General features: G+C 42.8%; 1 protein-coding gene across 3 annotated transcripts; it reads left to right on the top strand.

Annotated features, from left to right (window-relative positions):
- Positions 1 to 2,555: 2,555 nt before the first annotated feature.
- On the top strand, positions 2,556 to 25,348 carry taok2b (TAO kinase 2b). Of its 3 annotated transcripts, XM_070851440.1 has the most exons (20): positions 2,556 to 3,067; positions 5,746 to 5,886; positions 6,889 to 6,960; positions 7,062 to 7,163; positions 8,251 to 8,296; positions 8,396 to 8,492; positions 8,762 to 8,875; positions 9,428 to 9,519; positions 9,694 to 9,787; positions 10,432 to 10,513; positions 11,612 to 11,779; positions 12,512 to 12,718; positions 13,370 to 13,596; positions 13,905 to 14,082; positions 14,703 to 14,831; positions 15,057 to 15,260; positions 15,665 to 15,904; positions 21,264 to 21,476; positions 23,574 to 23,756; positions 24,407 to 25,348. In XM_070851440.1, exons 2-20 carry the CDS (start codon positions 5,755 to 5,757, stop codon positions 25,346 to 25,348), a joined length of 3,522 nt encoding a protein of 1,173 aa, XP_070707541.1. In that variant the 5' UTR covers positions 2,556 to 3,067; positions 5,746 to 5,754. The 3 variants fall into 3 exon arrangements, with proteins under 3 accessions (XP_070707541.1, XP_070707540.1, XP_070707539.1); XM_070851439.1 differs by lacking the exons at positions 21,264 to 21,476; positions 23,574 to 23,756; positions 24,407 to 25,348 and having other exon boundaries at positions 15,665 to 19,034; XM_070851438.1 differs by lacking the exons at positions 21,264 to 21,476; positions 23,574 to 23,756; positions 24,407 to 25,348 and having other exon boundaries at positions 12,512 to 12,742; positions 15,665 to 19,034.
- The last annotated feature ends 375 nt before the right edge of the window (positions 25,349 to 25,723 follow it).

Here is a 25,723-nt window from a genome sequence, read left to right as displayed (position 1 = left end):
ATGATATGATATGATATGATATAATATAATATAATATAATAACAAGAATGAATCACATTGTCACAATCATTTCATGAGAAGTGGTAAAAAACATTTTATTCCAACTTTATGGGCAACAGTGTATAATATAATATAATATAATATAATAATTATTTTATATCATATTATATTATATTATATCATATATAAACATAAAAATATGATGAAAATACAGTATCTGACACATTATGCAATAGCTAACATAAATCTATAGCATCTATATTTCTCAGCAAGGATTACCCTACATAATAATCTGTCATCCCAAACACTGTGTGCTGTTAAAATGGACAGGTGCCCAACAAGTATGATACCGATATGTATCTGTGAATCTATTTTCCAAAGCTACAACTCTGATTTCACTATATTAAGATGAATTAGTTCAGTTTTATTGTGGCTAGTACGTACATTTTTTGGCCATACTTTTTATATCGTGTTTTTTGTCCTTTCATGTCTGTTTGTATTTAGATCACTTCAGAAAATGTAGTAAAGAAGTGAGCATGACTGATATTTGCACCAATGTGTCTGGTCATCTTGTCTGTAGTTTCTCTATTGATTTTCCAGAAACTTAAATATATCACAATGCATATGTACATTACACATGATGAAGAGTTTGTCCATATTTTCTGCCACTAATCAGTATCAGTGGCTATCAGACAATTTCAAAGTCCACTGGTCCCTTTTGGAGGACAGCTGTTGCAACTGAACTGAGCGAAATAACTAACAGATGTTGATGCGGATCAGGATTAAAAAAACAAATAGTGAGGACACATTTACTCTAATTTTCATTTGCCTTTGGTAAAAATTACATTACATTAACTTAATTACTGTGCTTATGTCCAATTAGTTGTACTTGTACTTGCACTTTCTTTTTTATGCTCATTTATATTTGTGCTCCACTACATTTCAGAGAGAAATGTCATACTTGATTCTGTTTTTTGCTACTCCATATTTCAATTTTCCTACTTGTACCACTTCAGTTGCACATTTTATATTTGATCATCTTATCAAATAGTATGCTTTATTAAAGATTATGCTACCCAATAGAATGTAAATCAATAAAATGAATCAAATTAATCAAATAAATCTCCATCCTGACCAGCAGCAACACTGAAATACAGATTACCAATTTCTGTTTCAGAATCAATATGCCACTCATATAATACATTCCACTATAACACTCACAGGGGGCATTTTTCTGACTTATGAGTCTTAAGTATATTTTGCTGCAAATACTTTTGCACTTTTGCTAAAGTGTCATTTTGACTTCTAGTTCATTGTCTTACATTAAGCTACAAGTTCTTCCGTCATATACATGACAATTAGTGGAAAAATCATTGGCAATGAAATTTCCTCCAACATGTTCCACAGATATGTGTAAAAGTATAAAGTAGCTGAAAATACTAACAGGAATCTAAGACCTAAAATAGTGCAGAAGCTAAAACATATAATATAATAGAATAGAATAGAATAGAATAGAATATACAGGTTAGCAAACTACCAGTCATATTTTTTACTTTTCAGTCCTGCTCTGCTAACAGTATGCCAGCTAGCAGCACTGTGCTGACAACTGACCTAGCTAACGCTACATTATAGCCTAGAAATTAAGATTAATTCACGTTAGCCAGGTCAGTGTAGCCAACCGGGCTAACATTAAATTCATGCAAGTAAAACTGGTTTTGCTTTGCGCCCTTTCAATAAACTAAGCTGGTTCACAGTCAATAAACGCAGATGACTGTTTTCACTCTCTGGTTGATTAGCGGTGCAGCGATTAACACGAGCATATCATTGATAATCTAAATTGGCTTGTTTATGTGTGGACACTGTTACCATCTGTGTGGGACAAGAGGTTGTTTTTCCCAGAAGAGGATGTGGTGATGATCTGATCTTTACCTGGTTAGAAATACTGGTCGCCCCATGACACGTTACTTTCGCATTTCATGATTACAACAGAAGTCTGTGGGAGTGTCAGTGACTAATATTAGACATTAGTTGTGAGCTAAACTTTACACTCAGTGCTGTGATCCTATATGATTAACTATTGTACTTAGCAAGACATCTTTATCTGGCACTAAGCATCAGTGACCAAGTGAAAGAAAGAAAAGACAAGCACTCTGATTGGCCGAAAGAAAGGGGCTCTCTGATTGAACAGGAAGAAGCACTCGGATTGGCTGAAAGCAAGAAGCTCTCTGATTGGCCAAAAAGAAAGAGAATGTAACTGCATCATCACCACTTTCTGTAGTGCTGAGTCCCAATTTTGTTGATCTGTTGATCTGATCATTAGAATGACAGTAGCAAAAAGTAGCAAAGTGTAAAGTGACAATATGGTGCGAGTGAAGTGAAATAGTTTCCTGTAAATATTTCTTCTACAACTTCTGATTTTTTGTAGTTTAATTCCCCCCTCTGAGCGGCGGCCACACGGGGGCCTCGTCGCAGCTCGTCTGCCTGTTTCAGAAACGCCGAAGAAGAGCACTTCCGTTTTCCTTTCGGCTCCCGCCCCGCTCCGCCATCATGAAGCTCTGAACAAAAAACGGATGAGAGTCGAGCAAAATGGGGATAACACGAACTGGAGATGAAATCTGCCGACAGCACTAACGTAATGACAGTACAAAGTGGAGCACGGAGCAGACCCGTGGAAATTAATGAATCAGTCTCCCATTGAAAACGTCCCGGGCAGCTCCTGGCGTTACGTTATTTAGTTAGCGGTGTAGCTAACAGCAGCCAGAGCTAGCCTCTGATTTTCTCTTGAAGACAGCTCTGCTCCTGTTAGCTGGCAGGCGTCAGTCAGCTAGCTGTCACCTGAATTGACTGGCACTTTACTCATGTCAAGTCGTGCAAGACGCGCTAGCTGTCCAATTGACTGGGAGCATCAGGATGGAGAGGAGTTTGAGTAAAAGCATCGACAGGCACAATGTGGCTTGTTCGTGTTGAATAGACACCAGTGCCGAGGAAAGGGGAGTGAGACCAATATTTTCCAGCCAGGCCAGTTAGCTAGCTCCACAGCTAGCTACAGTGGATTCCAAAAGCCACGGTAAGACACGATATAAATCATTCAGCACGCTAAAGCAGCCGGACGCGCCTGTGTTTGCAGGGGGAAAGGAGCAGCTAGCAATATTAATTCACACAATTTTCATCTCCTGGAGATCCTGGTTGACATTGACATGTAGGCTTGTTGTTGGCCTGCACCCTGAACACCCTAGCCAGGCTGGAGTTGTTGTTGTGTACAGCTGAATATATGTCAGGCGTTTCTTTGGTGAGCAAATATAGCCTAATTGACCAGCCAAGTGCAAAAGCCATGTAGTTTGCTCAGCTGAGATGCACACTGTAGCTACATGATGCTGATGGCAAGCACCTATCTAGATAATCACTTCTCTGTCTCACCAGCCAAGGACAATATGTATTTTGTTTTCCAAAATGTGCCCAGGGTGCTGCAGGGCTGTGAAACTGCATGTAGGATAGAGAGAGAATGTGTGGATGAAGCCACATCATTGTAGCATTTGTGTCTGTGTGTGTGTGTCTGGCAGTATGACAGGATGATCTTATAAAATGGATTGAGAGCTTGCTTTAGGCTTGGTTGTAAGATTGAGAGAACTTCTCATTTTCAAAGGGGAACCACATGCTTCCCCTTTGACAGTCACAAAATGAAAGGATTATTTCATCTGATGCACGATCGTTTTGAAGTGTGTGGAAATACTGACATGGAGGCCCAGTTGTTAAGTCACTGAGTACTTAAAGAGTATGGAGCATGAGTTACATTACCACGTTAACTCTTCGTCAAAATCCCATGATATGTCTCATGCCAGGCGGTTAACTTGACAGACAGTTCAGACGTTGGGTCTATAAAGGCTGCGACTGCGAGTAACATCATGTGGTTTTGTTTAGGCCTTCTGTAGTAGCACACATCTAATGATAATCGCAGTGCAGTCATTTAATAATTCCTCATAATTTTGATCCTGTGATTAATTATTTCTAATACAGAATTACGAACAGCATTGAAACAAAATACTGTAAATAAGATTTTATAGATTTTAGAATTGCAAAGATGCCATGTATGACAAATATTTATTGTCTAAGGGTGTCATAGGATATAATACAATACTGATCAAATCAGTAAACTCAGTATCCAATAGCCACATATCTATTTCTCTCCCCATTTGTGAACATTCCTACTTTGGCTATATTTCCATAATTGGTCAGGAAACCTCTGGTGACCTTTTCAGAGAGATATCGAGCTCTGTGGTGGCTACAGGTTGTTACCCTTTAAAAACAAAGGTAATACTTGCCACACGTTAAAAATAAATCATGGACCTGCTTAACTGGTGGGCAATTAAATTGGTCTAGCTGTGATTATGTAGAGGAAATTACTATCACCAGATCATCACTTGATTTTTAAAATCAGCCTCAGAAATCCAGTATCAGTTGGGCTTTTTTTTGTCTTCTTTACATCCATTTAGCGCTAGAGTCTCTTCACAACAATGAGCTCAACAGTAATCGATGTATTTCATTTGTGCTGAACAATGTATTGTTTAAGCATCAGCATCGCAGTGTAAGCATGTGTGGTGGTCGAACTGTAAAGCATGTAATGTGACCAACTGTGGCGTACTATCCAAATATATTACTTAACCTTGAAACGAGTATGGATGGCTTTTTTTTTTTTTTCAACTAATCTTTGAGGCAAAGCATCTAATCCGCCTGGTTATTTAGTGTGATTTTATTGTGTTTTGTTGAACTGTTTCTCACACACACACACACACACACACAGGCGAGCTGTGTAACTGAGATGGTCATGTTGGTGAGTGTGCGGGCTGGTGAAGGAGCAGTAAAGGACTGGTTAAAATTGTTGTCAGAGAGAATAGTTTTGTTTAGCAAACAATTCATTATTATGCGAAGCAGTTTTTAATTTCTGTGTATTTGGAATTGGATCAGTAGCTAAAAGCTGCATATATGGTATCTGGGGAAATAATGGTGATTGACTATGTTTGAACATTTCAGTGTTAATTGTTAAATACTGTAGTTCAGTATTGTTCAGCCGTACATCTCTGTTAGAGAGACAGATGGATGATGATGGATGAATAATTGGGTGGGTGGATGGATGGTCATTTGAAGCTGATGGGCACTTTGATATTTTCCATCCATATGAGCCAACACACATTAGCAATCTTGTAGTCTGTTTAAATGCAGACGTTGAGCACGTTACGCCTTCTACACATGAACCAAAGTGACTTGACCCTGCAGAGTGGAAAAGCAAACGCTGTTAACTCTTGGAGTGATCAATAGAGCGTGCAGCCCTTTGGCGTAACTGAGAGGAATTCAGTGTTGATATAAAGATATACAAAATATAGAATAATAATATGTAAGTGAGGTTAGAAATGTGCTAAATGTGGGATTTAGTGCAAATTAGTGATAACAAAGCAGAGTTCAGATCAGAAGTCTATAGAAAACTGGATATTAAAAAATGTTTTCCTCAAGAGAAGCAAATGTGTCATTATATGTAACCATATTTTCTTTTTTGAGCAAATCTTTATGGAGTTTAAGTAAAACTTTACTAAAAGCAAAACACTTACTCAATACATAGATGTAAACATATATACAATTAATAATATATAACATTAAGTAATAAAGTGCACAGAAACGTCAGCCCATTGCAAATGTTAAATATCCTTACAAATAACAGGCGCTCATCCAGTGTTTCTCCTCCGCGCTCACCAGGCGCTGGCCATGCCGTCGAGTGTGCGGGCCGGGAGCCTGAAGGACCCGGAGGTGGCTGAGCTCTTCTTCAGGGAGGATCCTGAGAAGCTCTTCACAGACCTGAGGGAGATCGGTCATGGGAGCTTCGGAGCGGTCTACTTCGTAAGTCACCTTCTTTGGTGTTTACGTGATGGAGACCTTAAGTGTAATTTCTCAGTCAGTATAATTTGAATGAACGATGCTGGTGTCCTCTGATAGGTCTGAATTGTATGTCTTAGGTGACCTCATAGTACTGAGACACTAAACATTGAAAGAGTACCATGAATATCAGGTGCAGAATTATATTTAATATTTATCAGGCGAGGGAGTTTAGTGACTGAGAAATATCACAGACAGGTCTTTTTAATATATCACTGAGGTTTAGTGAGCAGCTCATACTTGTGAAATATGAGCATTGGCGACTAATTATTAGGCAACTGATAATGAAACCAGCTGCGAAAATGGCACGATGAAAGTTGTAGCAGCTTAAGCCATATCAGTTAGTTGCATGTTTGTACAACCCAGAAACTCTTCCACCGAGCTTAAAACAGAAACAGCCCATAAGTGAGATGTAGTCATAGTGGTGAATCAAGCCTGCGTCAAGGGGATGAAGGTATGAAAAAAAAAAATAAAATAATAAACACAACAAAGCAGAATCGCTGCCAGACAATGGTAAGAGTGATGTCGTGGATCCAAGATGGTGTCATCTGTCGGACGGGAGGGAAGGTGGTGGTGATGATGACGATGCTGGTACTGTCAATAAGGACACAAGATGAAATCAGCTGAAAATGGAAGGTGGCAGGAGAGGAAAAGGGTAAAAGCACGGCACGAGTCAAGGACAAAGGACAATTCGCAAGTGGTGGATGAAAAGGCCTGTTTAATGAAGGGTGAAAAGGAGCTAGTCATGGATGAAGGGATCGACGGGAGAGGGCGGAAGAGAAGAGGGAAGGAGGCTCAGCAGAAATCCTTGTTTTATGTAATAGTGATTTCTTTGTTGGCACTGATGTAAAAATGGCTGATAAATCCCAGAGTTATCAAGTGCTCCGTGATGGTGCTTTGATGCTGGCTGCAGGTTGACTTAAAAGAAGTAATTTATCGTCTGCATTCCTGACCTTTCTACATTAGGCCCATGACATCCGCACCAATGAAGTGGTGGCCATCAAGAAGATGTCCTATAGTGGCAAACAGTCCAATGAGGTAGGACCTGACGACTCTCTGATCCTTCATCTGTCGTAGGTGGGAAATCACTCTCTCAGTCAGTTCGCTCATAAGTGATTGTGGCTCTGCTTGTGTTGCAGAAATGGCAGGATATCATCAAGGAAGTGAAGTTCCTCCAGAAGCTGCGCCATCCCAACACTGTTGAGTACCGCGGCTGCTACCTGAGAGAGCACACAGCATGGGTGAGTGTGTGCACACACTTCTCTGTCCTGCACTGTATTCATAGGCTCGATTAAAGCTCTAATTGTAAGTGAATTGCGCAATTCACATCTATGGCTATTCTGTACGCCGCCTACGTCTCGTTCACAAAATGTGAGATTTTGCATGTACAGGAGGTTCTTCTCAGTATGTTAATGCTCTTCGGTCCCAGTGACAAACATGGCAAGGTCTCGTCTGGGAGTGGGGCAAGACATATTTCAGCACCCCCTTCAAACACACCGGTTCATGTTAATGCAGACTTTCATCCAAAGGACATTTTAATGCATGACTCTTAATGTCTGAATTGGATGGCAGTGAATAGGAAAAATGTTTGATGATAATTTATTTTAGGTTTAGAACATAACCGACATGAAACCATCATCAAATCAAGTTTTATTTCTCTGCTTTACCCACTTTTTTCTCTCACTTCTCTTTCATTCACTTGCTGACGCTCTGTCAGGAAGTCAACTACAAAGTCCAGCTCCCTTTTTAACCATAATAACCAACAAGAAACGTCGACTCCTAATATCGATACTTGTAGCTCAAGGTGCTTCCTTATTTTTTCTGTGAAGTGAAGTGGTATGCAAGTTGTAATTGAGTCTCAGTTTCACCAATCACTTGGGAGTCTGCCCTGCAAACTCCAACCTGAGACTTCTTGAACCAACAGAATCTGGAATCATCATACAGGAACCAAGTCTAGTCCCTGGTTCCTCCGGCTGAAATGCAGGTTTTGTTCCTCAAAAGGTTCTTTCAGTGGAAACGCCATAAAAGATCAAATCACCTTTATGCAGATCTTTATTGTTAGATGACACTAATGTGACTTTTATTTGCTCACACCTCTGTTTCGAAGAGGACTCGACAGCACCTTTCTTGGCTGTACCTTTAGTACGACATCAGCTCTCACTCTGTAGTAACTGTACTGAACTCTCAGGGAAAAGTGCCTCCGATCCAAAAAAATTCTTTCCATTCGGGTCAAGTGTGGAAAAAGTTCTTAACGTCAAGTGTGCTCCTGGGTTAGGCTCCCGAAAATAGCATGTGCTTTAACTCTCCCTCTGTGTGTGTGTCTCCTAGCTGGTGATGGAGTATTGCTTGGGCTCAGCTTCTGACCTCTTAGAAGGTAAGTAGGAAACAACAGAGACATCTGAGTGATTCATTATATTTTTCAGTTATCCACATAAACCATGTCTGATACCCCCGAATATCTCTCTTCTCCCAGTCCACAAGAAACCCCTCCAGGAAGTAGAAATAGCTGCCATAACCCATGGTGCATTGCAGGGATTGGTGTATCTTCACTCTCACAACATGATTCACAGGTAACCCCCCATTCCTTTTCTCACTATCTGTATCTATTCTGCGCTCCTCGCCTACACTTCTAACAAGAGACAAAACAAATACAGAAGAGAAAGCACAAACTGTGCCGCCTAAGATAAGCTTATGCAACTGTGTATGTGCTCACACACTGTGCAGCAACACATTTCAGCCTCTAACAGTACATTTTCTCTCTCATGTCTCCCTATTTGTTTTTGCTTCCTCCCAATTGTCTTTTTTTTTTTTTCTGATCATTTCTCTCTCTGTGTCTCAGGGATGTGAAGGCAGGAAACATCTTGCTAACAGAGCCTGGTCAGGTCAAACTGGGAGACTTTGGCTCTGCCTCCATCGTTGCCCCTGCAAACTCCTTCGTGGGAACACCTTACTGGTAGGACATCAGACTCGGTCACAAGAAGGAGCTTGGGGGTAACACCCCCTGTTACCCCTGATGGTATCTAATCATGCAGGTCTGGCTGGCTGTGCTTCATTTATTGTCACACACATGAAGCAGAAAAGATTCCTATAAGGTGTGGCGGCCTGGAAGTCAGATTCAAATTCATTCAAAGCAGAGCAAAGACAATGTTGATCTGCAGGCTAATTTCAAGTTAGGAGAACCCGATGTGCTTTGAGCACACAAATGATAATTCAAATATTTATGTACATTTACATATATACAGGTTAGTGTTTGGTATTTTACTGTCAGTCAACTAATCCTTTAAGCACTATCTACATATTTCTCTCAAGGACATCAGATTCCACTTCTGATCAGCTACTTGTTACTGTTGTTAATGCACACGAGGCATCCTAACCCTCATAATGTTCACGTCTATTCATGCGATGTAGACGTCGGAAAGCACAGTGAGCCCTGAGGTGGGGCTCTGTAGGATAAAAGAAAAACAGCTGGAAATGGCTGAGATGCTTTGTCGTGTCCTCCATGCAGGATGGCCCCTGAGGTGATCCTTGCCATGGACGAGGGTCAGTACGACGGGAAGGTGGATGTGTGGTCACTTGGCATTACCTGCATAGAGCTGGGTAAGAGTTGGCTATAAAATGGTGCACAAGTGTGTTTTTATGTGTTCACAAAGCTGAAAGCATCCAACCCTTTTCTTTGCTTTCTCCTCTTCTTTTTTTTTTTTTTTTTATTCTTGCTCTTTATCTGCCACTCTCTGTCTCTGTCACGCTATGTCGTGCTTTGTCACTCTCTAGCGGAAAGGAAGCCTCCTCTGTTCAACATGAATGCTATGAGTGCCTTATACCACATCGCCCAGAATGAGAGCCCTGTGTTGCAGTCTAATCACTGGTGAGAGTTGGTGAAACTTCCTAACCAGTCTATGTCCTTTTAGGCAAATAAGACTTTTGTTGCACGATTATTTTTTTTTTTCTTGCATTGCTTGAGGTTATGTTATCAATGTTTTTGTCTTTTATACAAGAGCGTCTAATGTTGTTGAGGCTCTTTCAGCATAATGTATTCAAAGGATTGAGGATTGATTGAGTTTATTATTTTACACACCATTACCAAGACGTCCCGAGAACAAAACGTTTGGAAATTAAAGTAACTTAAAACAATCATGAGAGTCTGGTCAAAATTTGCAGCGTTAGTCTGTTGGAATTTGTGACTTGGTGCTCACAGATCACACTGAATTAATGAGCACATTTAATGGTAATGTTGTTTCTGTTCAGTATAAATTCTACGAAACTGTTTTGCCCCAGTGTGCTGTTGCAATAGGCACATTTTAAAAGGCTCAACCTAAATGCTTTGAGAGATTACTTTTAATAAACAACAACATTGGTAAAAAAATAAATAAATAAAAGTTAATGTTTTACTATGCAAGAGTCACCACATAGAGCTTTAAAAATACAAAAACAACAAGATGTTTTCACCTGTCATAGCATTTCCCACAACAATGAATAATGCTTTTATAATGATTTTTGTATCATTTCCAGGTCGGATTATTTCCGCAATTTTGTGGACTCCTGTTTGCAGAAGATCGCCCAGGACAGACCTACCTCTGATGTGCTGCTCAAGGTAGGGCAGGGTGTCAGAAGACTTGTTTGATCTTGTGTATGCAGGCAGGCACAGACATGTGACCGTCTTTGTTAGAGAGTGTTTTTATGATCAAGCAAGAAGAACCGGAGAGCTTTTAGTCAGGGAGCAAATCGTTATAAATTGAAGGAATGAATAGAGTGTGTTTCTTGTAATAAAAGACTGTAACGTGTGTTATGTGTAGGTCACAAATGGAGGTTTGAGCCTTTCTGCGTGGGTTGCACAATCATTCATTGTATAGCATTCTTTAATGGCAATAATCAAATTCAGAGGCATGCAGACATTAAATTTAATTCTGTTTTGTACACCAGGTGTTGGAAGTTAAATTAGTCAGTTAAAAATAAGTGCTCCTCTGTCTCTTCAGTTACGACCAGCTGCTACCTGGTGTTGAGTGTTAATCAAATACTGTAGTAGTCTCTGTGTACATTGGCTGTTACTGTTGGCTCAATCATGCTTTGGCACAGTCATAAGCAGGTCAGCCTGTTGCTGTTGGGGAAACATGATTTGCCTAACGTTTCAACATCAAAGGAAAATAGTGAGTGGAGCTTGTAGTAAGGAAGTAGGCAGCCTAGTTTAGTTTATGTGCTCCTTTGTGCCAACAATGATTGGCCATGTGCTGTAGGAATGAATTTGTCCAATATATTCTGATTTTGTCAATTGAATTGGTGTAAATACAGAGAAATTCCCAGAGGCTACAGTGTAGCACATATTTTGTCATTTAAAATGACACAATATTGCACTAAAGGCATTAAAAATGTTCTCAAACTAAACAAAAACACACTGCCCAGATCAACAAATAGGCATGGAGTTACACAACCAAATAATTCAGTCACAGTCAACTGAGAATGATCACTTCCTGAATAAAGAGGTTTCACAATAGATGGTCTATATAAATGGTCCTTCACAGTCGTGGTTAATAGGCAGAATTGCAGTATAAAGGAAAATAATCATGATCAACAATCATAATCGCCCAGCCCCAAAACAAACACCCTAAATCCCATGTAGGTTTCTAATATACAGGGACCTTGACATTAGAATCCTCACACTATTTAATTGTACAATCTGTCTCTGTCCACCCAGCACCATTTCCTATGCAGAGAGCGTCCCATGACGGTTGTGATGGACCTGATCGCCCGCACCAAGGATGCTGTCCGCGAGCTGGACAACCTTCAGTACCGGAAGATGAAGAAAATCCTTTTCCACGAGGCACACAACGGTCCCGCACCAGAAGGAGGAGATGAGGAAGAGGTAAGAATGGGACGGAGGAGAGGAGGAGGAGGAGGAGGAGGCCAACAGAGCTGTTGTGAGACATGAGGAAAAAGGAAGAGAGGTGGGAAGGTTAGAGACGCAGCGACTGATAATATAGATAAATACTAGCTTCTATTGACTTTCAGCTCTTAATTTATGCTCACTTTAAACTAAATTAAATGCCAGTTGCACTAAATCAGATCCTGTAGTAACTCCAAAGTTAGTGGCACTCAAGCACACTAGTTGCCTTGAAGACAAACCTTCAACAAACCTAATATTTTTGAAGAGCAATAAGCACCTATCAGGGTGTACGAGGGAAACAGCTGGTTTTAGCATCCATCCTGCCTTTGTATTGTACTTCTCAATGTATATTGGGAACTTGGGACCCCTTCCTCTTCATACAAAGGCCTTTGTTTCCATCAACATTTAATTCCCTTTGGCTGTTTCCCCCCAAAAGGAAATGAAGGAATTCAGAGAATGTGGGGCTGCGCTGCTAGAGTATAGGCCTGTGTGTCACTGTTAGTATGTTTCATATTTTACTCTCTCTGCTCAGAAAGGTTTTCATACAATAAGCATATGTTTATATTCTCTATAAACTGGTCGGTACACCGCTACCATTGCTACTAGAACCGTATGAGTAAAGAGACCGCATCTTCACCATCATCACCAAAGTCCTGACTGTCCTCCCAATATTTTAACCGTCTCGACTAAATCTTTTCTCCCTTCCACCAGGATGTGGAGCAGTATATGCTGCGCACCGGCACAGTCAACAGCATGGAGAGCTCCCACTCTCTGCCATCCATGTCAATCAGCGCCAGCTCCCAGAGTAGTTCGGTCAACAGTCTGGCAGACGGCTCCGACGACAGCGGGGAGATGGCTATGATGCAGGAGGGAGAGCACACGGTCACCTCCAACAGCTCTGTCCTGCACAAGCCCCTGGTCAGTCCGAATGCTTTACTGTGGGTGGGTATGTTGAGGTGGAGTATCGTTACACCCCCCCCCCCCCCCCCCCCACCCCTCCCATTCTGCACTCAGTTTCACACAGAGCCAAGGCTTTCGTTTCCTTTCTTTTCCTTAGACTTATTTGAAATTAAGTTTTCAGATCAACTCAGTGAGCAAAGTGTGTAGAGTTATTGGAAGCTTATCTTGCGTTTGTCCTCTGATTTGTCTGAAATACTGGACTTGGACACACTGTACTACACAGTATATTGGCTGCATGTGGTCTGCAAGAGAAGCTGATCTGTCATTGTCAGACCAGTTATATACACATGCAAGTGTGCACCACCTACAGGAAGTAGAAGGTAATAACAGCACCAGTGTAGACATGTTAGTGTCGCCACCCACAGAGCAGAAGCAGAAAATCAGCATGGCAGCAAGCTCCCCACACCTACTGCCACAGCTTCATGGTGTGGTTGACTCTTTGGTGGGCTTGAAAGCCCCAAATTTAGTTATATGGTCAATTTATTTAATTTCTAGCACCAGGATGATCTAGGTAAGAGATTAGTCAGTTAAAAACATTAAAACACCACAATTAGTTTTTTACAAATCATTCCTCTCTCTCTTTTTTTTCACCTCGTCTCCCCTGTTTAGAGCCATGACAATATCTATGATGATCCCTATCAGCCAGAGGTTGACTCACAACGGGAAGCCTCCTCTGCTGGTGGCGGCGGTGGCAGTGGTGGAGGAGGAGGAGGAGGAGGAGGAGGGAGGCGTCGTCGTGGCAGAGACCATTTTGCCACCATCAGGACAGCCTCGCTCGTCACGCGTCAGATCCAGGAACACGAGCAGGGCTCTGCCCTGAGGGAGCAGATGTCAGGGTAACATAACCGTTGTGAATCAGGGCTGGTAAATCATACATTGCTGTAAAAGAAAGAGAAAGCAACCACTTGTCAAGTTTTATTTGTCTAGCTCTTAATCATACTCGCAGTTCAAACGGGCTGTATAGAGCCTGCCTTATAAAAGTTTAAATGAAATGGCCACCCTTAATGTTTGTACTTCAAAGAGAACAAAGGCAACCCTCAGTGAAAACCATGTTAGAAGTAAAAGTCGAAAAAGTAGTGACAGTATCTCTCAAGGGCTTTCCCTCTTCCGTCTAGCTAACTTCATTCCCGGTGTCCCTTCACAGGTACAAGCGAATGCGACGGCAGCATCAGAAGCAACTAATGGGCCTAGAGAACAAACTGAAGGCAGAGATGGACGAGCACCAGCTGAGACTGGACAAAGAGCTGGAGAATCAGAGGAACAGCTTCTCAATGGAGGGAGAAAAACTCTCCAAGAAGCACCAGGTCATCCTGGAGAAGGAGGTGAGCTGGTGGAAGAGTGAATGAGTGAGCGATGCGAGGGGAGAACGCAGGGATACATGAATAAGAAGTGGAGAAAGCTAGACAATTTGAGACGCAGAAGTGTGCGATTAAGGGAAAGAGGATGATGGAAATGGGGAAAGCTGCCTGTCAACTTCAGCAGAGTCCACCTTCCCCTAGTCTCTGTAAAGATGTGGGCACAAACAGTCTCTGATTTCCTGCTGTGAGTCCCTTCATCCTTTCCATTCCCTACAACCAAACATTAACCAGCCAGGAGCGGCCTCAGGGTCAGGCTGGGTTAGCTTAGGCTTTTTTCTCCCCCTGGGGTGGTTGCTTTAGCTGCAGTGGCGTTCTGTCCATCTGGTCTGGCTTGTCCGGCTGGGCAGTTGGAACACGCTATGGGCTGCGATTGTCTCAAGGTCCTCTGTTCTTAATCCAAACCCCACTCTTCTTTTTCCAGTGTCTATCCTTGTATTTCTCTCAGGGGCAATAAAAACATTTTAAAACAAAAACGCTGACAACAAAAGTGAAGAGAAGTTTGAAGGTGCTACGGTGTCATCATGGGCAGACGGTGCCTCTCACAGCCCCAACAGTAATGAGATTGTGTGTTTATGCGTTTTCAGACAAAGGCAGTTTTGGCAGAGGAGAAGAAGTTTCAGCAGCACATACTGGCCCAGCAAAAGAAGGAGTTAACTAGTCTGCTGGAGTCCCAGAAACGGCAGTATCGCCAACGAAAGGAGCAGCTCAAAGAGGTGCTTCTGGATTTTGTCACATTATGTCACCAGTCAGCTGCCACTAACGCATTTGTGTGAGAATTTATGGATAGAAACTCATTTCCTGTTTTTACATAAATTGGCTGCTGTTCATAACTTCCATTTTCTTTTCGCCACTACCCTGCGGCTTCAAATGGACCCTTAATCACGCTCAAATTTTACTAACAGCATTGCTCATTTGCTTTTAATTGATTTCCACTCAAGGAACTGAATGAGAACCAGTCAACACCGAAGCGGGAGAAACAAGAGTGGTTGGTGCATCAGAAGGAGTGTCTGCAGCAGCTGCAGGCGGAGGAAGAAGCCGGCCTGCTGCGGCGGCAGAGGCAGTATTATGAGCTACAGTGTCGCCAGTACAAGAGAAAGATGCTGCTGGCACGCCACAACCTGGAACAAGATCTGCTCCGAGAGGTATCATTTTTAAATTAGATTGGCAACGCGGATCAACAATTCAGTCTCCTTAAGACATATTTTAAGCAGCCAGTGGTCCAATATGATTGACTCTCCATCACTATAACTGATACCTGACCATTGTAGTGTATATTTACTGTCATAAACGCTGCATGGTCTTATTTGACTTTTGAATAAAACTTTAAAGAACGGGTGGAATAAGTTTTCAGTGTTTACCACAGATCATAAATATACTTTGCATACTTTAATACATATTCTGGGAATGCCCAAAACATTTAAAAGTCAACACAAACACTACTGCTAATCACTGCCTTAAAAATGGCTGCAGATACTATATACTAAAATGTCCTCGCCCCTACTACAATATCCTTCCTGCCTCTTCACCATCACCGTTTCTTCTGTAGGAACTGAACAAGAAGCAGACTTTGAAGGATCTGGAGTGCGCCATGCTTCTTCGTCACCACGAGTCCACTCAGGAGCTGGAGTTCCGCCAGCTGGGCTTGGTGCAGCATACGCGGGCCGAGCTGATCCGCACGCAGCACCAGACGGAGCTCACCAACCAGATGGAGTATAACAAGAGGCGTGAGCAGGAACTGCGTCAGAAACACGCCGTGGAGGTCCGCCAACAGCCCAAGAGCCTCAAAGTGAGTGAGAGCACCCAGAGCCAGGGGTCTCCTGACGAACGAGAGAGCCAGGCTACTGAGGGGCAGAGCAGTAGCTGGGACTCTGAGAAGGGGGTGGGAGAGGTGGAGGGCGAGTTAGAAAACCAGAGGGAGGTGGCAGCTAAGGAGATGTGCGATGGTCAAGATGAGCTCGATGTAGCAGTCTTGGAATTCAGGGATGGGGAGGTGGACGATGAGAGCATCCTTGCAGCTGAAAGGAAAGATGAGGTAGATGATGAGAATACACAGAAGGGAAGTGATGACAGAGAAGGTGAAGATGAGAAGGAGGAGGGCACAGAGGTGAGGGAAGTCGAAGGAGTGCAGTGGGAGTACGAGGATGATCACAGTAAAGCTGCTCATGTAGACAGTGAAGAGGAAGATGAGGGCAGGGGCGTGGCCGATGGTTGTCCGTCAGAGTTCATCTCATCCCTGTCCCCAGAAAAGAGACGGCTCCGTGAGCGAGATATCGATGAGCTCTCTGAGTTTTACTTCCCTGATGCTGCGGAGGAGCTGGAGCCCATTCCCCCGCCAGCCCCTCCTCCCCCTCCCTCCCCCCAGACTTCCCTCCCTTCACTCTTCTCTCACGCCATCTGCCTCCTCCTCTCCCTCTCTGCTGCCGCCCAGCCCTCCAACCTCACTTTGCTGCTACTCTCCATCTTCCTCCTCTCCCTCCGTCGCTCACCTCCTCTGCCCTCGGTGGCCTCTGTCCTTCTCTCCGCCGAGCTTGCCTTCTTGGCGCTCTTCTTCTCATACCTCTTCCTCCGCTCCTGCTGCTCTCTGTCTCTCTCCACCTACCTGTCGCTCAGCCTCTGGGCCAGTGGCCTCTTCAGCTTAGGACTCTCCTTCAGTTTGGGGATTTATTACATCCCCATGATTTTAATCTCAGCCTCCTTCCTCAGCTCTCCCTCGCTCTTCCTCTCTCTCTACTTGGTGGTGGTGCTGGTTGTCAGGCCGGCCCGCGACTTCTTCCAGCATGCACCTCGCAAAGTCAACCGCCTCTGCATGCGCGTCCTTTTCCGCCTGCCCAGACCCCTGTTTGCCATGTGCCAGTCAGTGCTGGGTGGTATGGCTGAGCGTAACCTCTATGAGATGTTCCCCAAAGCAGGGCGCAACTGGGGTGTGCGCCAGTCCAAAATCCCGGTCCCCCTGAAGAGCTTGCCTTTAGAGTTTCAGGCTCGCTGTGGTAACACCTCTTCCTTGGCCAAGGGCCTTCTCTGGGCGAGGCGTTTCAGTAGACGCCCCCTAGGGGTCCTGGCAGACCTGGCTAACTCCATAGTGCTAAAACTAGCAAGACAGCTGCTTAAAAAGCTGCCACTCAATGTGCGAAGCAAACTCCAAACTGTAGGCCTTTTGAAGAAGGAGATGCCAAGCAGGCTGCCCCTACTGCTGCCCAGGGAGGTCAGAGAGAGGAGACAGAGTGAGAGGAGGAGGAGGGAGAGGGAGAGACAGCGGAGGGAAGAGAGGGTGTTTCGTGACGAGGGGAGATGGGAATGTGGGTTGAGGCGAACTTCATCTGGAAGGTTTGTCAGGGGGAAAATTCGGCCATGGAGATAACAGGAGTGTGAGACCAACCAATTGAAAAGAGTGGAAGAGTGTGTGCTGGTGGTGTGTGTGAGTGTGATCCTGATCATGCTCTCCGTTCCATTGTTCAACCATTGTTTGTGTGTCTTTTTGATTTGGGCCCACATATCTCTCTTGTTACATAGTTCCCAAACTGGTTTCTGGTCACATTTCTTAAAGATGAGACATATTTCACCCTGCACACGGACATCTGGACCATCTGGCTGAAAGTGATTTTGGCTTTTGAAGCTTATCCAAACATGCACACACGTGCATGCACACGCTGTACTGTTAAATCAGTGGGGTCTGCAAACTTAAGCACGCAGCCAAACCCACAGTTACTGTACCAAACCCAGTGAAGTTTTATCATTTCATTATTGTGCTTTTTGTAAAAGTTCCTTAAAGTTTCTTTAATTTTAGGATTTTGCTCTTAATTTCTAAGACAACAATTTTTATGGTTATTTTTAAGACCGTTTTCGTGCAATCTTTTTTTTCTTTTATTGTGGTCTTATTTCAAATGGTGCACTTTTATCTCAGTGCTTGGAACAAATATTACAGTGTTGAGTAGCTTCATGGCTGTAATTCCACTCCCGGAAGCTGAATACTGTGAAAAAGAGAAAATACTTCACTAAAACAATCACCCTGAACACTAGCACACTAAAAGTGCAATAAAGAGCTAAGCAGAAATATCTGGGACCACTGTAGGACATCTGACATGATTCTGAGCACGGTTTCTGTGCTTAGAAGTTGGAGCAGAAAATAGTCGGCAGAAGACATTACAAGACTTCAAATTATAAAGTTTGGGGCCATTTAGCTGGAACATTAAGCCTATCCACTCCATTGTTTCGTGTTAAGAGATCAATGGATATTATTAGCAGCTGATGAATCATTATCTTTCAGAGTCTAGTTAGATAAACTGATTTTATTGCACTTTATGCAATAATCTTTTTATGATTTACCATGTAAACATTTAGATATTTTCCCCTTAATCATATAAGTGTACACCAGTTGAGTGCCTAGTTACAACTGTTTGCACAAATGTTAGTAGTCGTTGTGAAGTGGCATATCCAAAATTTATAGAGGAAACCAGGATGTACTTTGGAGTACTAAAAGTTTAATATAATAAAATCTATTTAATGTTTCAATGTAGCTTAATTTATATGAAGCCATATCGACAATCTTTTGAGACACGCAATCAAAAAATAAGTCCAAAGATTGAGGCAACTACTGAATGTGAAAGTTAAGATTGAGCAGTTCACCATCATATGAAGAGAATATTTCCAGTAATATCAGACACCTGATTAGTTTTGCACTGTCCCAAAGACCATGTAAAAAAATACCAAATGTGGGAGAAATCCTCACTTAAGTCGAAGGCTGCAAATGATGATTGTTTTCGTTCATGATTACACTTAAACATCCAACAATAGTTCAAACATTTCCATCACAACTTGCCAGAGCACGAGGTGATGTCTTTAAAAACATCTTGCTTTGTTCGACCCAAAACCCAAATAATTTAGTTTTTAATGATATGAGGCAGAGAAAAACTGCAAATCCTCTAAAGCTGGAACCAGAGAATATTTCACTAGTTTTGCGTGAGCATTGACTGAAATGATTTTTATGATAAATTTTTATGGTTGATAATTTCAGCCCTTCTTCAGTCTAACCCCAAAAGAAACTTGATAGCTAACAGTGCCGTTTTTCCCTGGTGCTGTGGCAATGATGAGGACTGAAACACCAAAATGTTCTGAAATGCACATTTAATTGAATGAAGTCAAATGAACCAAATTTAGGTAAAAGTTTACAGACTTTAAGGATTTTAAAATTAGCATTTTTTGCAAGGGACGTCTGGTTAAGACGAGTAAAATACATTACTTGCTTATAAATGTTACTTATGTTAGAAGAAGTGCCTTATATGTCACTGAAGGACAACATTTGAGCCATTTTACATGGAGGAATATTACCGAGTAGGATCTCAACTGTCTTTGACCCAGGGGGAACAAAAAAGTAGGTCTAGCTGTAAAACGGACATTTCACAACAAACATCGTTTTGTTTGAATGTAATTTATTTGCCATTGATTTACATTTGTGTTCCAGTATCAGTTATTCCTGTTCCTCTGTGTATGTTTACATGTTTGTATTCTGTTTTGTTGTGAGTTTCCACAGAGTTATATCACTTTGAGTTTTTTTTTTAATTTAATTTATGCAGTATTTCTAAAACTAGTACTGCATTGTGTTTGGCAGCCATTTTGTTGTCCTTTTATTCTCATTTGTCGCTGCATGAGTGTTGCCGTACTGTATGGCTGTGTGCACGCAGGCATAGAAAGATATTTTGTCATACTTCCAATTTTTTTTTTTTCTTTACACAAAAAAATAAATTCTTTTGTGTGAAAATCATTGTCTTGTTTGTTTTTATGATTTCTGTTTCCATTAGTACCACGTATTTGTTGTTTACTTTCCCCCTGATTTATCAGCCACTTTTATTACACATGCAGAAAGATCCCTTTACCGTTTTGTTCATCATCATCATTCCTCCTGTATCATCACATATTTTGTCTCTTGTCAAGTGTTGTGCCCTTCCCTTTGGCAAACATCCACCTAAAGTAATGTCAGCAGGTTCTGTGAGTATTTCTAATCGACATATTAAGGTTTAAATATGTTAAAAGATGTTAAGGACTGATGAGTGCATAGTCATTCATAGGCTGTGTTATTTGAATCCATGTCCAGATGCAGAACAAGTTTAATTTTGAGTACATGAAAGTAAATCATAGTGATTTAAAATCATCCCTGGATATTGTTTCTGCATTGTTTTGTGCTCACAGTCAAAATCTTGAATATGTTAAAAGAATTCTTAGTAATTACACCTTCCAAAAAGGGTTCAATAATAATGTAAACATGTTTTGTTCACTTTAGATGTCAGTTCATATTAATCACAATTATGTTAAGGGCACAATTTGCAATCCAGATGTCTCAGTTTAATATTCAGCCTGAAAACCTGAAAAAAAATTCTCAGTTGTTCTAAAGTCATTCATGTTTTTTGTTTATATCCAAAATGATTCTAAATATTGGGTTTAAACAGCCTTGTTCAGTCATTTTCACCTGATAAATTCACAAAAGGTTTATTTTGCATTGCAGTAAAACCATCGCATCCATTTATACCAATGCTGAAAACACTGTTCCATAAATTCACAGTAATCTCACAACGATTCATCTTCACCTCATCAATAAATCAATCGATAGACTAAATGTGCACCTCTCACAAGTTGGAATAAATGCATGAAGAAGAACTTAATGTCAGTCGACACGTTGGATTCATTGTATGAATTAAAGTATGAAGTGCACAACATGAAGACATTCAACTTTTAGAAAATGAACATATTGTTTTTTTTTTTGCAAAGGCCGATTGTGCTCGAACATTACAGCACTTACAAAACTCCACAACTGAAAATACTAATAATTATAGGAATGATTAAGTAAAAACAAAGCAAATCATTGTCCAAACCCTCATCAGTTTTGCTGTGATGGTGTCTCTGGCAAAGATTTAACATTTGACAGGTATTTACACTTTAAGTTGTTAAAGATTAAGATTACTAATGGTGAACATTAATTACCATCATTTCAATGTTTTCATAGAAGTCATAAGTTGTTAAAAGAATTATCTTAAAAGTGAGTAAAAAGTTTCATTAGTGTTTCCTGATTTTCTGCACTTTATCACCATGTTCATTTATAAAACAACAGGAGCTCTTGAGCCCAGCTGCCTCCATCTCTCTTCTCTCTCCTTCAGTCCAAAGAGCTTCAGATTAAGCGTCAGTTCCAGGACACCTGTAAGATCCAAACCCGTCAGTACAAGGCGCTGCGCAACCACCTGCTGGAGAACACGCCCAAGTCGGACCACAAGGCCGTGCTGAAGCGGCTGAAGGACGAGCAGACTCGTAAGCTGGCCATCCTGGCCGAGCAGTATGACCACTCCATCAATGATATGCTGTCCACACAGGCTGTGAGTAAGGCAAGGAGACGTCGTTCACTTCACACTCGCACCACACCACTGCTGTGCCTGGCCTGGGGGCCCTCCCGTCCCACCTGTCAGCCCGCCTACCTGCCCACCAACAAGGCTCACCCCGGTCCCTCAGTGTTAAACCTCAACCTCCACCTAAACCCACGTTTTCCAGTTTCATACCAAATGATGTGCACTTTCCTGCTTTCCCTCCTTTAACAGTTCCTTGCAAGTGCTGTTCCAAAACATCCTTTCACCTGAATTTCTGAGAGAAGAGGCCCCAAGAGTGCAAAACTAAGAAGTGATGATAGCGTTGGTGAAATCTGACATCTTGATAGAGAAAAGATGTTTCAGTACTTTAAGACAGAAAATGTGTATGAAGTTCAGTCATAACTTCAGCTGACATTCAACCACAGAATAAGACTGTGGACAGGATTTTTTATCTTAAAAAAGGCTCCACCATTTGGCACTCCTATAATAATAATAATAATAATACTGGACTCAAGATGTTTTTTTGTTAAAAAAGGATGAAAATCAACACAGCAAAGCCAGTTATCACTTTTTTAACTGCTTTTTTACGCATTCTTCTTACTTGTCAAAATCAGGTGCCTGCATTACCCACAATGCAACTCAGCCACAGTTTGGTCGGTAAAACTACTTCCTACTAATACCTCCACATTCCCAGATTTATTTTTCATTTTCAAACTTGTAGTCTTCAGACATCACTTGACCCATAAATGTCAGGACTAAAGTTTGTGCAGCAGGGACCATAAATGTTTTCAGTGACATTTCACTTAGTCGCTTTTTGCAGTTTTGTAAAAATTGGGGGGAAGTTTTCAGATCTGTTATTGTTGCTCAAGTAAAAGTACTGATATCACACTAAAAATACAGTTCTACATTGAAAATGTTGAAGTAAAAGTGTGCCTGTATTATGAGGCAGTATAAAAAGCACTAAATGCAGAATAACGTCCTCATTAATCAATGAATTAAATAGTGAGAAATGCTCATCACAGTTATCCAGATCCAATACTAAACCTAGAAATACAGATCAACTAAGATTATTACTAAAATAATTACAAGAAAAAGCAGCAAATCTTCAGATATGAGAAGCAGGAACTATGACATCTTGGGGAATTTTTGCGTGGAAAATGGCTGAAACCATTAGATACAAAGACAATGAAGTACTTAAAGTGAAGTATAAGTACCTCACATTTCTACATAAATGCAGTACTTGAGTTATTGTACTTGGTTAGATTCCACCACTGCTTTGGAGGTTCTTATTGTTCAAATCAGTTCCTTATGGGTGAGCTCCTGACTCACCCGCTGCCCCGTGAGCACACAACTCACTGCCAGGCTTTTAAATGAATGAAACACAGCAGGAAGAGGATGGGACCTGACAAAACGTCTCATTCCCTTCAATGACATAACGCCCTGTGCTACTTTAATTACCTCACATGGCAGCGTGCCACGTAAGCCCAGTAAGCCAAATCCCTGCTGCCCTTGTTTGTCAGCACATCCACTCATGCTGTGGTTAAAGTCTCTTTGGGAAGGTTTCCTACTCACTGATTAAACTCAGTCCTGAGGTCAGAAAAAAAGGTTTTAAATGAAGAATGAAAATAAGATTTAATCTGTTTCCTGGAATCAGGTTTTAAGACACACACAGGCCAAAGCAGTTCTACTGTTGTGCAACATTTAGTAACATTATACTGATTATTTTACTAATTTTAATAAAAGTCAATAATCCTTCACAGCCACCTAAACTATCTCTACCTGGGGCATTAAAGTTTATCAGGAAAATATGCATGGAGTTACTTGCTTGGATTTTAGTTTGACATTTTATTACTAATTAATTATTAATTAATCCCATTGGATGCAGCTTGCACAGACCCAGACTGATCAAACTTGACTTAACAAACCAAACACTGATCCAACAGAACTCTCCTCTGCTCTCTTGTGCATCTCCCTCTCTTTCCTTTAAGTTTGTCTAACCCTCTAAACTTTTCCTCTTCTACCTGTGTCAACACTAAAACACAATCCGTTGCCCATCCTATCGCGCCAAATCCATTTTTCATAACACTCCCTCTTTTTTCCATCTCTTAGCTGCGACTGGATGAGACCCAGGAGGCGGAGTACAAGGTTCTGCGGATGCAGCTGCAGCAGGAGCTGGAGCTGCTCAACGCCTACCAGAGCAAGATCAAGATCCACACCGACACACAACACGAGAGGGAGGTCAAGGACCTGGAGCAGAGGGTGTCCATCCGCCGCGCCCTGCTGGAGCAGAGGGTTAGAGTCACTTCTATGAAAGCAAAGCTCCTTAAAATGTAGTAAAAGCCTCTGGTGAGTTGTGAGAGTCCAGTCAGGCCTGCAGACAACAGGGTCAGATGTCACTGAAGTGAGGCCGCAGAGGAGCGCTCATGTAACGACAGCACCGTTAGCATTTTGCAAGATTCAAACTTAGCACCTTTGATGATGCAGTTACACCACAGGGTCCTCTCAGTGTTTGTTCTGGAGCTTTCAGTCTTATCGCAAGATCTTCCTCAGCAGATGGAGTAATACTTGTTAGCAATTTCAGTGTTAGCTCATCTATGTTAGCTTAAATCTTGAGATTGAAAGGCCTTTCTTGACCTTGGAAAGAGTCGTTGACAAAAGACAGGTCTACTCTGTAGATGTCTGAGAGCTTTCCATCTTATGACACATCTTCAAAAATGTGAACATTTCCATGACAACTGGGAAACTCTGTCTGCTAAGAAAGACGATGTGATTTGAACGCTCCAAAACAGGCCTTAAGTTGTGGTGTTAATGAACAGTGGGCTTTTTCCAAGGTCAAGAGTTTGGAAACTTTGAGTTTCCAAAGAATTTCACATTTGCAAATGGAAAATATTGACTGTTGGATAAGGAAAAAATGACATTGTGCTCTCCTGCCCTGTTCCTAGATCGAGGAGGAGATGCTGTCCCTGCAGAACGAGCGCTCTGAACGCATCCGCACACTCCTGGAGCGGCAGGCCAGCGAGATCGAGTCCTTTGACTCAGAGAGTTTGCGTCTGGGCTTCAGCAACATGGCGCTCACAGGCATCCCCAGCGAGGCCTACCCCATGCAGGGTTACTCCAATGCCCCGGCTCCCGGCGCCCGCTCCGCCAGCCACTGGAGCCACGGCTTGCACCCGCAGAACATGCCCCCGCAGCAGCACTCCCGCCGCAGCCACAACAGCAGCAGCAGCAGCGGCATCAGCAGCGGCAGTGGAGCAGGAGACCGCAGGAGCGAGTCCTCCTCCTCCCATGGCCTGGGATTGGCCCTGGGGCTGGGGCGAGACGGGAGGGAGGTGCACCACTCGTCCCGCTCCTCCGCCTCCTCTTCTTCCTCCTCCTCCTCCTCTTCCTCCCACCACCAGCGCCACCACCTGCCCCAGCACTACCACCACCAGAGCACGCCGCAGCTCTACCGCGAGCGGGAGCGGGATCGAGATCGAGATAGGGAGCGGGAGAAGGAGAGGGAGCGGGAGTGGGCTGGAGTGCGGGGCTCTGGCGGCGACCTGGCCCACCCACACCCCCTGCCCTTCTCCCATCACCTGCCCTCACGCTCCTCCTCCCAGTCCCTGGCCATGCTACCTCCCCCGCCACCTGCCCCTCCCTCCATCTCTGGCCCGTCTTCCTCTTCCTCTTCCTCCTCCTCCTCGCAGGGGGGGATCTACGGCGGCGGTGGGCTGGCCGTGCGCGGTGCCCCCAGCCTGATGGCCCTGAGGAACAGCCCCCAGCCTCTGAGGAGGACGGCGTCCGGCGGAGGGCCCGGAGGAGCCGGGGGCAGCGACGGGGTCCTGAGCCGAAGCACCTCAGTCACTTCACACATCTCTAACGGCTCCCACCTCTCCTACTCTTAGACGGAGGGAGGAAGAGAGCGGACAGGGTGGTGGCATGAAGGGTGGGAGTGATTTAGGAAGGTAGCTATCACAGGTTGCATCTCAATACTCTCAGCTTGCCACCTTGCCTCGTCCCCTTTCTTGGGCTGATCTCAACTCTCAGAATAGCTGAAATGCAGAGGATCTTGGGAAATCACCCTTTCCTCTTAACGCACAGAAAGGCAAAGAGATCAGTCAACATCAGAGGCAAAAAAAGAGGACAAACTGGCATTATTGAGCTGCTCCCTGCTTCTTTCGACTCAGGGTGGGTAGAGAGGTCTTCTCCCATTCTCACAGGTGTAAAAGAGGGAGGGAGGAATGTAAACCACCTGCGGTACCGCTGGATTAAGGTGATAT

Source organism: Pempheris klunzingeri, chromosome 20, assembly GCF_042242105.1.
Source record: "Pempheris klunzingeri isolate RE-2024b chromosome 20, fPemKlu1.hap1, whole genome shotgun sequence".
Taxonomy (NCBI): domain Eukaryota; kingdom Metazoa; phylum Chordata; class Actinopteri; order Acropomatiformes; family Pempheridae; genus Pempheris; species Pempheris klunzingeri.
This window is presented reverse-complemented; position numbering and strand designations above follow the sequence as displayed.